Raw genomic sequence first — 12,051 nt, 5'->3', positions numbered from 1 at the left:
GAACTGCTTATTGGGGCCCAGAACCACCAAGCAAGGAGTGCTGTCTTAGTTACACTGCACTTAAAGCCAAGTCAGGGACAGGTTGTGGAGTAGGGATGGCATTAATTTAGGTAAAGTGAGGAGAGAGACAATTCCATTTAGTCTCTTAAACACATTAATGCACAGTCAAAATGATTCATGGTGCAGCATAGTTTGAGGGCAGAATGATAATGATACATGATCAGAATAACTAGATGAGGTGACTTCAAAAAAGTGACATGGAGGGCCTAACATTACTGGTGAGGTACAACACAAACTGGCCTTGGTTTGATCTTTCAAACTGCATGTTACCACAACATCCATCTGCCCCTCAAGTAGGCTAGACAAAACTTAAGAAGTTAGATTTCTGTAACTGTTTAACATAAGGCACGTTTTTAAAAAACATTCTCTTTGGTATCATTAATCTACAATTCCATGAGGAACATTATATTTACTAGACTGCCCCCATCACCAAGTTCCCCCAACATACCCCATTTCAGTCACTTTCCATCAGCATAGTAAGATGCTGTAGAATCACTACCTATCCTTTCCGTGCTGTACAGCCTTCCCCGTGCACCCACACACACATTATGCATGCTAATCATAATGACCCGTTTCTTTCCCCCCCCCCTTAACCCTCCCTTCCCACCCATCATCCCTGATCCCTTTCCCTTTGGTAACTGTTGGTCCATTCTTGTGTTCTGTGATTCTGCTGCTGTTCTGTTCCTTCAGTTTTTTCTTTGTCCTTATACTCCACAGATGAGTGAAATCATTTGATACTTGTCTTTCTCTGCCTGGCTTATTTCACTGAGCCTAATACCCTCTCACTCCATCCATGTTGTTGTAAAGGGTAGGATTTGTTTTCTTCTTATGGCTGAATAATAATCCATTGTGTATATGTAACACATCTTCCTTATCAATTCATCTATGGATGGACACTTAGGTTGCTGCCATTTCTTGGCTATTGTAAATAGTGCTGCTATAAACATGGGGGTGCATATGTCTTTTTCAAACTGGGCTGCTGCATTCTTAGGGTAAATTCCTAGGAGTGGAATTCCTAGGTCAAATGGTATTTCCATTTTGAGCTTTTTGAGGAATCTCCATACTGCTTTCCACAATGGCTGAACTAACTTACATTCCCACCAGCAGTGTAGGAGGGTTCCCCTTTCTCCACATCCTCACCAACATTTGTTGTTGTTTGTCTTTTGGATGGTGGCGATCCTTACTGGTGTGAGATGATATCTCATTATGGCTTTAATTTTCATTTCTATAATGACTAGCAATGGGGAGCATCTTTTCATGTGTCTGTTGGCCATCTGAATTTTTTCTTTGGAGAACTGTGCAGTTCTTCTGACCATTTATTTATTGGATTATTTGCTTTTTGTTTGTTGAGGTGCATGAGATCTTTATATATTTTGGATGTCAACCCTTTATCAGATCTGTCATTTATGAATATATTCTCCCATACTATAGGATGTCTTTTTGTTCTATTGGTGGTGTCCTTTCCTGTACAAAGCTTTTCAGTTTGATGAAGTCCCAGTTGCTGATTTTTGCTTTTGTTTCCCTTGCCCAGGAAGATATGTTCATGAAGTCACTCATGTTTATGTCCAAGAGATTTTTGCCTATGTTTTTTTCTAAGAGTTTTATGGTTTCATGGCTTATATTTAGGTCTTCAATCCATTTTTAATTTACTTTTGTGTATGGGGTTAGACAATGATCCAGTTTCATTCTCTTACATGTAGCTGTCCAGTCTTGCCAACACCATCTGTTGAAGAGGCTGTCATTTCCCCATTATATGTCCATGGCTCCTTTATCGAATATTAATTGACCATATATGTTTGGGTTAATATCTGGACTCTCTACTCTGTTCCACTGGTCTGTGCATCTGTTCTTGTGCCAGTACCAAATTGTCTTGATTACTGTGACTTTGTAGTAGAGCTTGAAGTAGGGAAGTGAGATTTCCCCCTGCTTTATTCTTCCTTCTCAGGATTGCTTTGGCTATTTGGGGTCTTTTGTGGTTCCATATGAATTTTAAAACTATTTGTTCCAGTTTGATGAAGAATGCTGTTGGTATTTTGATAGGCATTGCATTGAATTTGTAAATTGCTTTAGGCAGGATGGCCATTTTGAAAATATTAATTCTTCCTAGCCAAGAGCATGGGATGAGTTTCCATTTGTTAGTGTCCTCTTTAATTTCTCTTAAGAGTGTCTTATAGTTTTCAGGGTATAGGTCTTTCACTTCCTTGGTTAGGTTTGTTCCTAGATATTTTATTCTTTTTGAGCAATTGTGAGTGGAATTGTTTTCCTGATTTCTCTTTCTGTTAGTTCATCGTTAGTGTATAGGAAAGCAACAGATTTCTGTGTATTAATTTTGTATCCTGCAACATTGCTGAATTCAAATATTAGTTCTAGTAGTTTTGGAGTGGAGTCTTTAGGGTTTTTTATGTACAATATCATGTCATCTGCAAATAGTGACAGTTTGACTTCTTCTTTACCAATCTGGATGCTTTGTATTTCTTTGTTTTGCCTGATTGCCATGCTAGGACCTCCAGTACTATGTTGAATAACAGTGGGGAGAGTGGGCATCCTTGTCTTGTTCCTGATCTTAGAGGAAAAGCTTTCAGCTTCTCATTGTTAAGTACGATGTTGGCTGTGGTTTTGTCCTATATGGCCTTTATTATGTTGAGGTACTTGCCCTGTATACCCATTTTGTTGAGCGTTTTTATCATGAATGGATGTTGAATTTTGTCGAATGCTTTTTCAGCATCCCTGGAGATGCTCATGTGGTTTTTGTCTTCCTTTTTGTTGATGTGGTGGATGATGTTGATGGATTTTTGAATGTTGTACCATCCTTGCATCCCTGAAATGAGTCCCACTTGGTCATGGTGTATGATCCTCTTGATGTATTTTTGAATTCAGTTTGCTAATATTTTGTTGAGTATTTTTGCATCTATATTCATCAGGGTACTGGTCTGTATTTTCTTTTTTGGTGGGGTCTTTGTCTGATTTTGGTATTAGAGTGATGCTGGCTTCATAGAATGAGTTTGAGAGTATTCCCTCCTCTTCTATTTTTTGGAAAACTTTAAGGAGAATGAGTATTATGTCTTCTCTATATGTCTGATAAAATTCAGCAGTGAATCCATCTGGTCCAGGGGTTTTGTTCTTGGGTAGTTTTTTGAATACTGATTCAATTTCTTTGCTGGTGATTGGTCTGTTTAGATTTTCTGTTTCTTTCTTGGTCAGTCTTGGAAGGTTGTATTTTTCTAGGAAGTTGTCCATTTCTTCTAGGTTTTCCAGCTTGTTAGCATATAGATTTTTATAGTATTCTCTAATAATTTTTTGTATTTCTGTGGGGTCTGTCGTGATTTTTCCTTTCTCATTTCTGATTCTGTTGATGTGTGTAGATTCTCTTTTTCTCTTAATAAGTCTGGCTAGGGGCTTATCTATTTTGTTTATTTTCTCAAAGAACTGGCTCTTGGTTTCATTGATTTTTTCTGTTGTTTTATTCTTCTCAATTTTATTTATTCTCTGATCGTTATTATGTCCCTCATTCTGCTGACTTTAGGCCTCATTTGTTCTTCTTTTTCCTGTTTCAATAATTGTGACTTTAGACTATTCATTTGGGGTTGTTCTTCCTTCTTTTAATATGTCTGGATTGGTATATACTTTCCTCTTAGAACTTCTTTCGCTGCATCCCACAGAAGGTGGGGCTTTATGCTGTCATTGTCATTTGTCTCCATATATTGCTTGATCTCTATTTTAATTTGGTCATTCATCCATTGATTATTTAGGAGCATGTTGTTAAGCCTCCATGTGTTTGTGAGCCTTTTTGTTTTCTTTGTACAATTTTTTTCTAGTTTTATATCTTTGTGTTCTGAGAAGTTGGTTGGTAGAATTTCAAACTTTTTGAATTTACTGAGGCTCTCTCTTTGGCCTAGTATATGATCTATTCTGGAAAATGTTCCATGTGCACTTGAGAAGAATGTGTATCCTGCTGCTTTTGGGTATAGAGTTCTGTAGATGTCTGTTAGGTCCATCTGTTCTAATATGTTGTTTAGTGCTTCTGTGTCCTTACATATTTTCTGTCTGGTGGATCTTTCCTTTGGAGTGAGTGGTATGTTGAAGTCTCCTAGAATGAATGCATTGCATTCTATTTCCTTCTTTAATTCTGTTAGTATTTGTTTCACATATGTTGGTACCCCTGTATTGGGTGCATATATATTTATAATGGTTATATCCTCGTTGGACTGAGCCCTTTATCATTATGTAATGTCCTTCTTTATCTTTTGTTACTTTCTTTGTTTTGAAGTCTATTTTGTGTGATACAAGTACTGCAACTCCTGCTTTTTTCTCCCTGTTGTTTGCATGAAATATCTTTTTCCATCCCTTGACTTTTAGTTTGTGTATGTCTTTGGGTTTGAGGTGAGTCTCTTGTAAGCAGCATATAGATGGGTCTTTTGCCATTCTCTTACTCTGTTTTTTTTGATTGGTGCATTCAATTCATTTACATTTAGGGTGATTATTGAAAGATATGTACTTATTGCCATTGCAGGCTTTAGATTCGTGGTTACCAAAGGTTCAAGGGTAGCTTCTTTACTATCCTACCATCTAACTTAACTCTCTTTTTAAGCTATTATAAACACTATCTGATGATTCTTTATTTCTCTCCCTTCTTATTCCTCCTCCTCCTTTCTTTATATGTTAGGTGTTTTATGCTGTTCTCTTTTGTGTTTCCTTTCACTGCTTTTGTGAGTAGGTGATTTTATTTTTTGTCTTTAGTTAGTATTTGGTTGGTCTGCTTTCTTTGGTGTGATTTTATTTTTTCTGTTGACATGTTTTAGCCTTAGGAGTGCTTCCATCTAGAGCAGTCCCTTTAAAATATCCTGTAGAGGTGGTTTGTGGGAGGCAAATTCCCTCAACTTTTGTTTGTCTGGGAATTGTTTAATCCCTCCTGCATATTTAAATGATAATCATGCTGGATACAGTATTCTTGGTTCAAGGCCCTTCTGTTTCATTGCATTAAATACATCATGCCATTCTCTTCTGGCCTGTAAGGCTTCTGTTGAGAAGTCTGATGATAGACTGATGGGTTTTCCTTTGTAGGTGACCTTTTTTCTCTCTCTGGCTGCCTTTAATACTCTGTCCTTGTCTTTGATCTTTGCCATTTTAATTATTATATGTCTTGGTGTTGTCCTCCTTGTGTCCCTTGTGTTGGGAGTTCTGTGGGCCTCCATGGTCTGAGAGACTATTTCCTCCTCCAGTTTGGGGAAGTTTTCAGCAATTATTTCTTCAAAGACACTTTTGATCCCTTTTTCTCTTTCTTCTTCTGGTACTCCTATAATGCGAATATTGTTCCGTTTGGATTGGTCACACAGTTCTCTTGATATTCTTTCATTCCTGGAGATCCTTTTATCTCACTCTTCCTCAGTTTCTCTGTATTCCTGTTCTCTGATTTCTATTCCATTAATAGCCGCTTGCACCTCATCCAGTCTTCTCTTAAGTACTTCCAGATATTGTTTTTTTTCATATTCTCCCTCCCTACTTGCTATTTTAGCTGTTGCCTATTTCTCTGCAGGTCCATCAGCATGGTTATGAACTTTATTTTGAATTCTTTTTCAGGAAGATTGGTTAAATCTATCTCCCCAGGCCTTCTCTTCGGGGTTGTCTGGATAATTCTGGACAGGACCAAATTCTTCTCCCTTTTCATGGCGATAGAGGTAGCTGTAGGCGGTAGCGCATGTGTCAGCTGGGAGAACAAAGTCCTTTCCTGTTTGCTGGTCGCCTTGCCCTTCTCCATTGCCTGTGTCCATTACTGGTACCCCAGGAGCAGCCTCCGGGTCAACCCGCTAAGCTACTGTGGGTGGGGTCGCCGTCAGAGTAGCCCAGAGCCCTGCGGGGAGTGGCAGGCGTGCTGGGTGTGCTCTCTTGCAAGAGCGGCGCCCCTTCCTGCCCTGTCCTGGTTTTTTCTGCCTGCACCAAGCTGCTGCACACCAGCAGCGGCCTTTGGGTCTGGCCCAGGCAGCTGTGCACCAGGAGGAGATTCTGTGCATCTGCTGGAGGCTCAGCCACTCCCAGGCCACTTGGCTGCCGCCACGGGCTCACGCAGCTGCTCCCAGGCTGCTTCACCGCCACCTCGGGCACGTGCAGCCGCTCTCCAGCTACTGGGCCGCTGTGTTCAGGGCCGCGCTGGCCAGGGGAACAACTGGCAGGCTGCTTATCACCGTAATGGGCTTCAGAGCTGTGCTGCCACCCAAAGGGTTAGGGCACCTGGAGTTTCCCGGGATTCCCAGCTGCTGGGCTATGTGTGCTGGGACACTTCCATCCAGCTGTGAGGTCCCTGTCCCTTTAAGACTTTCAAAAAGCACTCGCTTTTCTTTTGTCTCAGGGGAGCTGGTTTTGGGGGACCTGCTCGCAGATTTTGGTTTTCCATTTCTCTAATATCCAGCACATCATGCAGTGCGTGTCTTTGCTCCTGGTGAGGATTACTAGACCTGGTTGTTTAGCAGTCCTGCCCTTTCACTCCCTCCCTGCTCCGACTCCTTTCCTCCCGCTGGGGAGCTGGGGTGGGGGGCATGCTTGGGTCCCACCAGGCCACTGCTTGTATCTTACCCCCTTTGTGAGGTGCTGAGTTCTCACAGATGTAGATGTAGCCTGGTTGTTGTACTGTATCTACTGGTCTCTCTTTTAGGAATAGTTGTATTTGTTGTATTTTCAAAAATATATATGGTTTTGGGAGGAGATTTCCCCTGCCCTACTCATCCCGTCATCTTGGCTCCTCCTATAAGGCATGTTTTTTTTTTTTTTAATCAATCGTTTCTTAGAAACCAGGATGTGTAGTGCTCAAAAGCATGGTCTTTGAAGGTAGACAGAGCTGGGCTCAAATGTCAGTTCTGTCACTCCCTGTGACTTTGGTTAAATAAGCAACTCAAGCCTCATTTGCTTCATTTGTAAACTGGGAATGATACCACCCAACCTCAGAGAGTTTCTGTAAGGATTAAATGAAATGTGTATAAAGTGCACAGCACTGTAACTGCTCAGTAAAACTACAGCTGCTTTTTCCTACCAAAAATTCACTGCATACCAAGACTTCTCCTGTTCATCATGCATAAATCTTGGAACAAAGGGGCTCAAATTTACATTGCCATCAACATTCTACAGCTAGTAAAGCAGAGACAGTAAAACATTTCCTCAAGAACTCAAGGCGGTTCTAGCATTCAGAGTGTACATACTGAACTTAAAAAGATGAACCTTCAAGTTGGCTTTTAGATACAGTCACCCACATGGCAATATAAATGGAACCACACTTCTCACTCTCAGTAATCTTAAAGTGCTTCCTCCAGAAGCCCTGTGAGGTGCAGTGTTGTGAAGTGTATTCAGTGAAGAAACTGAGACCAGAAACACAGGTCCCCCCTCCCAGGTTCTGCAAATGCAAGTAAGCATTTTCTTTTTAACTTAACTAAAAGCCATTAAATGTCTAACAATCAGAAAATAAAACCCTATTACTCAGGTACCTACAGAACAGATCCAATTTTCAATTCCTTTTGCCACTAAAAAATGTCCCCTATGTAAAAAGGAGTGTGTTGCCATTTAATCTAATCATGTAACATCTGAGCATTACATTGGGTTGTAAAGAATTTTCAGAAAATGGAGAGCTCTTCTCCTCTGCCCCTGCCATATCCCCGAGGTATGTCTTGCTCAGAATGAAATGAACTTCAACAATGAGAACAGTTCATCAATGCGGACAGACATATGCTAAAAGTATATTTATTAAGAAGCTCTTACTTTCATTAATTTCTATATTTTATTTCAATGTTTTCTTGGAATTTTTGTGACCAAATAGACCCCCATATTTGAAGTGTCTGTACTAAAGGTTCTAATGCCTTCTTTGTGATGGCACTTGGTTAATTTGCAGACCTATGAGATTATATGATTTTTATTGACAATTCAAGAGACTAGAATTTGAGGAACTTGGATTATATAAATCAATCCAAGCTCTTAAGGCTGAACACATGAATAAAAATGAAGTTATCCAATATGGACTGTATGATCTTTATTATTTTTTAATTCCTTGACCTAAAAATCACATATATCAGATCAAACAGCAGTAATACATTATGCTTTATTAATTAGTTCACTAAATGTATATCCAAACTTTAGGTAGCAGCAAGCATCAGTTCTTCCAAAGAGCTTAAGTGAAAAACAATTCTTTATATTCATGAGTTCAAAGTCCTACTGTGTGATCCACTGTTGTACTGACATAAAAATGAACTCACTGAGCAAAGCTAATTGATTTTGGAGCAGCTTTTGTTTTAACACTGTTAATATTTTGTATTTTAATCTTAATTTTCAAAGAATTGAGCACATGTTTGCTAATTATCTAAGATAAAGCTATGATGTGTAATGAAGAATAAGGACACTAGTCTCCTATTCAAAAGGCAGAAAATTTTTAAAGAACCCATAATTTTGAATATATCTGAATTTCCAATTTATATACTTAGCAAGATCACAAGCTGATCTAAATAAACTGGCCTTTAGATAATCATCTCAAAATTATTTACAGAAGTGAAACCATTGTTCTTTATGGTACCGTTTTTGACCGAATAACAAATAAGCAATTTTTTTCACAGAACATTTTGAAAGAAAACATTCTTTGTCTGCTTAGCAAATAGCAGAGAAGCTGGAACCTGCAAGTCAGAGCTAGAGAGTTCTAAGATAGATATAATCAAACAATCTGACTTTCTACTCGAGTTTGGAATATATGCTTTTGAGATGAACATACAGACAAGATAACAAAGAAAGATGTTGATGAACTTTTTTTTTTTAAAACAACACTTTCTAGTTCCAGTTATTGGCAGAGTTCTGGCTTCAGTTAATGACAGCAATATAGTAGTGAGCATCTGTATTGTGCTGAGAGGTAGATTGGAATTTAATCCTTGGATTTAATAACAAACCAACTTTATTTAAGCTTTAGGCTTAATTTTTTAAATCCATGGAACATTTTCAAAGTGAAAGCAGATCTTTGGAAACTTTAATTTTTAGTTATGTAGAGATAAAATAGCTTGATAAAATAAATATCTGCCTTATGCTAATAGCATGTGTGCAAAGCAGCCACTTGGGCCCTAGAGAAATACAACACTGAGCTGCCAAATTAAAGAGCATTTCAACAACCTAGCCAATTAAGCAGACACTGGGATGTGCAATGCCCAGTACCTTTCTCCAGAAGCCATAGCCATAAGAAATCCCTATAGGGATGTAAGTCAAGATCAACACATTTACAGAATAATCCCAGTACAAGTTTGGCTACACAGCGATCTGACTGATGTCACTTCAGGGCTCACTAGCCTTGAGAGTTAGCACTTGGTGCTGTGAGAAAACAGAAATCAATATATTAAAAATATCAATTAGAATGTATTCATATAGGGGATGGTAGAGTGCAGGAGGCACACAAAGTATAAAAGATTTTTTTTTTTTTTTTTTTTAGTGAAGGATGAATTAACTTTCTGAACAAGTTAAGGCTCTAAGGAAAAAAAGATTCTAAATCAACCCTACAAAGACCATAATCCATCCTATTTCAATACCTTTTAAATCTCATCTTTTAAAAAAGCTGAAGATCATACTTATCCTTCAGCATAAATGTCAAGTCTGAGATAATAAATATATTCCAAACTCCAGAAAGCAAAATAAAAGACATCCTTATTAAAATATTGTAGCCATTAACTAATAATGAAGAAAACAGCCAGACTTCTGCTACTGAACATACTATCTCAAAGCCATTTGCTTCTTTTTTTAAAAAAAAAAATAGAGAGACACTAAACAGATTTAAATAACCCTGATTAGAGGGTGGGAAAAGGAAGTCTTATTATGAACCAAATTTTATGTTTGTCACCAATGAAAATGAATTCATTATGTTCTTGAATTTATTTCTGGAAGCAAGTGAAATTCTCTAACAGCTTTGATTTTGCAAATAACATCAAACAAAATAGCAGAAAACAAGTAATTGCAACATATAAAATTATACTTCCGTAGAAATGCTTTTATAATTGGATCCAGAGGCTTAAAATCATTATTTACTAAAAAAACATATTCTAAGTCACAATTTTTCTTTCAGTTACACTTTAACAGAGGAAGAAGAAAAAAAAGAAATTGGTCCTAATACATCTCTTCTTAAATAATGCTACTCATGCCCAAGTTAGCAAGCAATTCACTGAGGTTGGTCTGAGTTATCTTAAACAATCAACTGCACAGGATTCCCTGGCTTTTGGCCAATGGAAATGGAACCTCTGATGGCAGAAAACAAAGAACACTAGATTAAACTGATTATACAGACTGATAACCAGTACGACTTTTCCTCCTTCCAATCATGTAAGAGATAAAGACAACAATTATAAGGAAGCCCAAGGCCACACCCACTGCAACAGGAATAAGAAAGTTGAGATCAGAGTCAGCAGAACATTCTTCAGCTGTTAAAAAAGAACAGACAGAGAGCAAGGAAAGGAAATTAGTAAGGAATGCAATTAAGCAGAAATGAGCAAACAAGAAACAAGCATTTTGATAGTCTACATAGGTTAGTCTTTTACAGCATTACCCTGGTTTTCTTATTTTTTCTATATCCACCCAATATTTCTAAGCAACTGATCCTCCTGTATCTCTCATTATCATTTCATCTCAATTCAAACCTAATTCCTCAGTACAAAAAGCAGAAGTTAAGGGAAGAACGGGAAAAGGTCCCAAACACAGAATTGTGCTTGCCTAATATGGGAAGATTTTATGTTTAATTGTCTAAGGGTACAGGGGAAAAGAACTGTTATCTACACTTAAAACCAGTGCCTGCGTAACTTCCCCACTCCCTTTCTCCTTTGCTAAAACTATCATTAACATATAAATAGGAATTCTGTATGAGTAATAAAATATAAGCTAAAAAGGACTTAGGATCAAGAAAATGCATTATAATTTTTTTCACACAGGTATTAGGTAGCTATTAAATTATAAATAATTATTTTTAGCTGGGCAGTGGTCTGGAAGAGTAGCAGCAGAATCCAAAACACTGTAGTCCATTCCACTGAACCCCCAGGAAGGCAGTGTGTGCAAGTAGATTTTGAGTTCTGAATTCAGAAAGAACCAAGTTTCAATCTTGACTCCTTCAATTACTAGCAAAAGGACCTTGGTCAAGTTATTTTAACTGAGCCTCACTTTCCTCATCTGTAAAAGGGGGAGAGTAATACCTATATTATAAGGTATTTGAAGACTGAATACAATTTTATTTCTAAAGCAGCTGATACACATCAGGTGATCAAGTGTTGACCATTCTTTTCCCTTCTTTTCTCCTCCCATGTATGTGATCCCATTCAAGGAGGTTTAGGTTTTGAAGGAGCAGAGATCAAAATAGGAGTATTTCAGCACACTATTATTGAAAAAGCCAATATTCAGTACTTTAAAAAATACTTAAGCAAAGTTGGTATCATGTTATTTATTGAAAGTAGCACAGAAGCTTCAAGTGCCCCATTCTGATCTCATAATTTCAAGTTTAAACTAGTTTTACCAGTGACTACATTTCACTGCAACGTTTACCAAAATGTTTATAGTGATTTTCTTGCCCACTAGATATGTAACCTCAATGATGACACCCTCTTTTCTGTAACATTATGGACTTAGAGTAAACAATCTTTAAGGCCCTTTCCAGTATAAGTCTAATGCAATTAACAAAATGTGCTATTTGGTGTGACTTGTGATTAATAACTTGCATTTTTCTTCTAACTTCATCTTTTCCTCTTCTTGTGCTTTTGTCATTCATAAAGTTGCTCAGGTTCTGAGTACTTAATTTCAGTATGATGGTAGCCTTTGTTGAAAGGGTTTATTATATTTCACTGAAAGCCTTCAGAAACTGATAGCTGGGAACAGCGAGATACTATAATCAGTGAGTTACAGAAATTCTGAACAAGCCAGTATACATGGAAAATGAATTAATAAAACAATCACTTCAATGTAGAAGTCTTCTTGAGCCTTCCCTACTGATTTAACTTCCTTCTGATTTGT

At 37.8% G+C, this 12,051-nt stretch overlaps 1 protein-coding gene across 1 annotated transcript in view; it reads right to left on the bottom strand.

The window, feature by feature from the left end:
• Positions 1–9,889: 9,889 nt before the first annotated feature.
• LAMP2 (lysosomal associated membrane protein 2) overlaps positions 9,890–12,051 on the bottom strand; it is a 38,692-nt gene continuing 36,530 nt past the window's right edge. The window contains exon 9 of the mRNA XM_037008467.2: positions 9,890–10,478. Coding sequence (XP_036864362.1) covers positions 10,336–10,478 — 143 coding nt within the window. The 3' untranslated portion in view covers positions 9,890–10,335. The remainder of the gene's footprint in view (positions 10,479–12,051) is intronic.

The sequence above is a fragment of the Manis javanica genome, chromosome X, assembly GCF_040802235.1.
Source record: "Manis javanica isolate MJ-LG chromosome X, MJ_LKY, whole genome shotgun sequence".
Lineage (NCBI taxonomy): Eukaryota > Metazoa > Chordata > Mammalia > Pholidota > Manidae > Manis > Manis javanica.
Note: the sequence above shows the minus strand (reverse complement) of the source record. Positions and strands in the feature narration are given on the sequence as shown.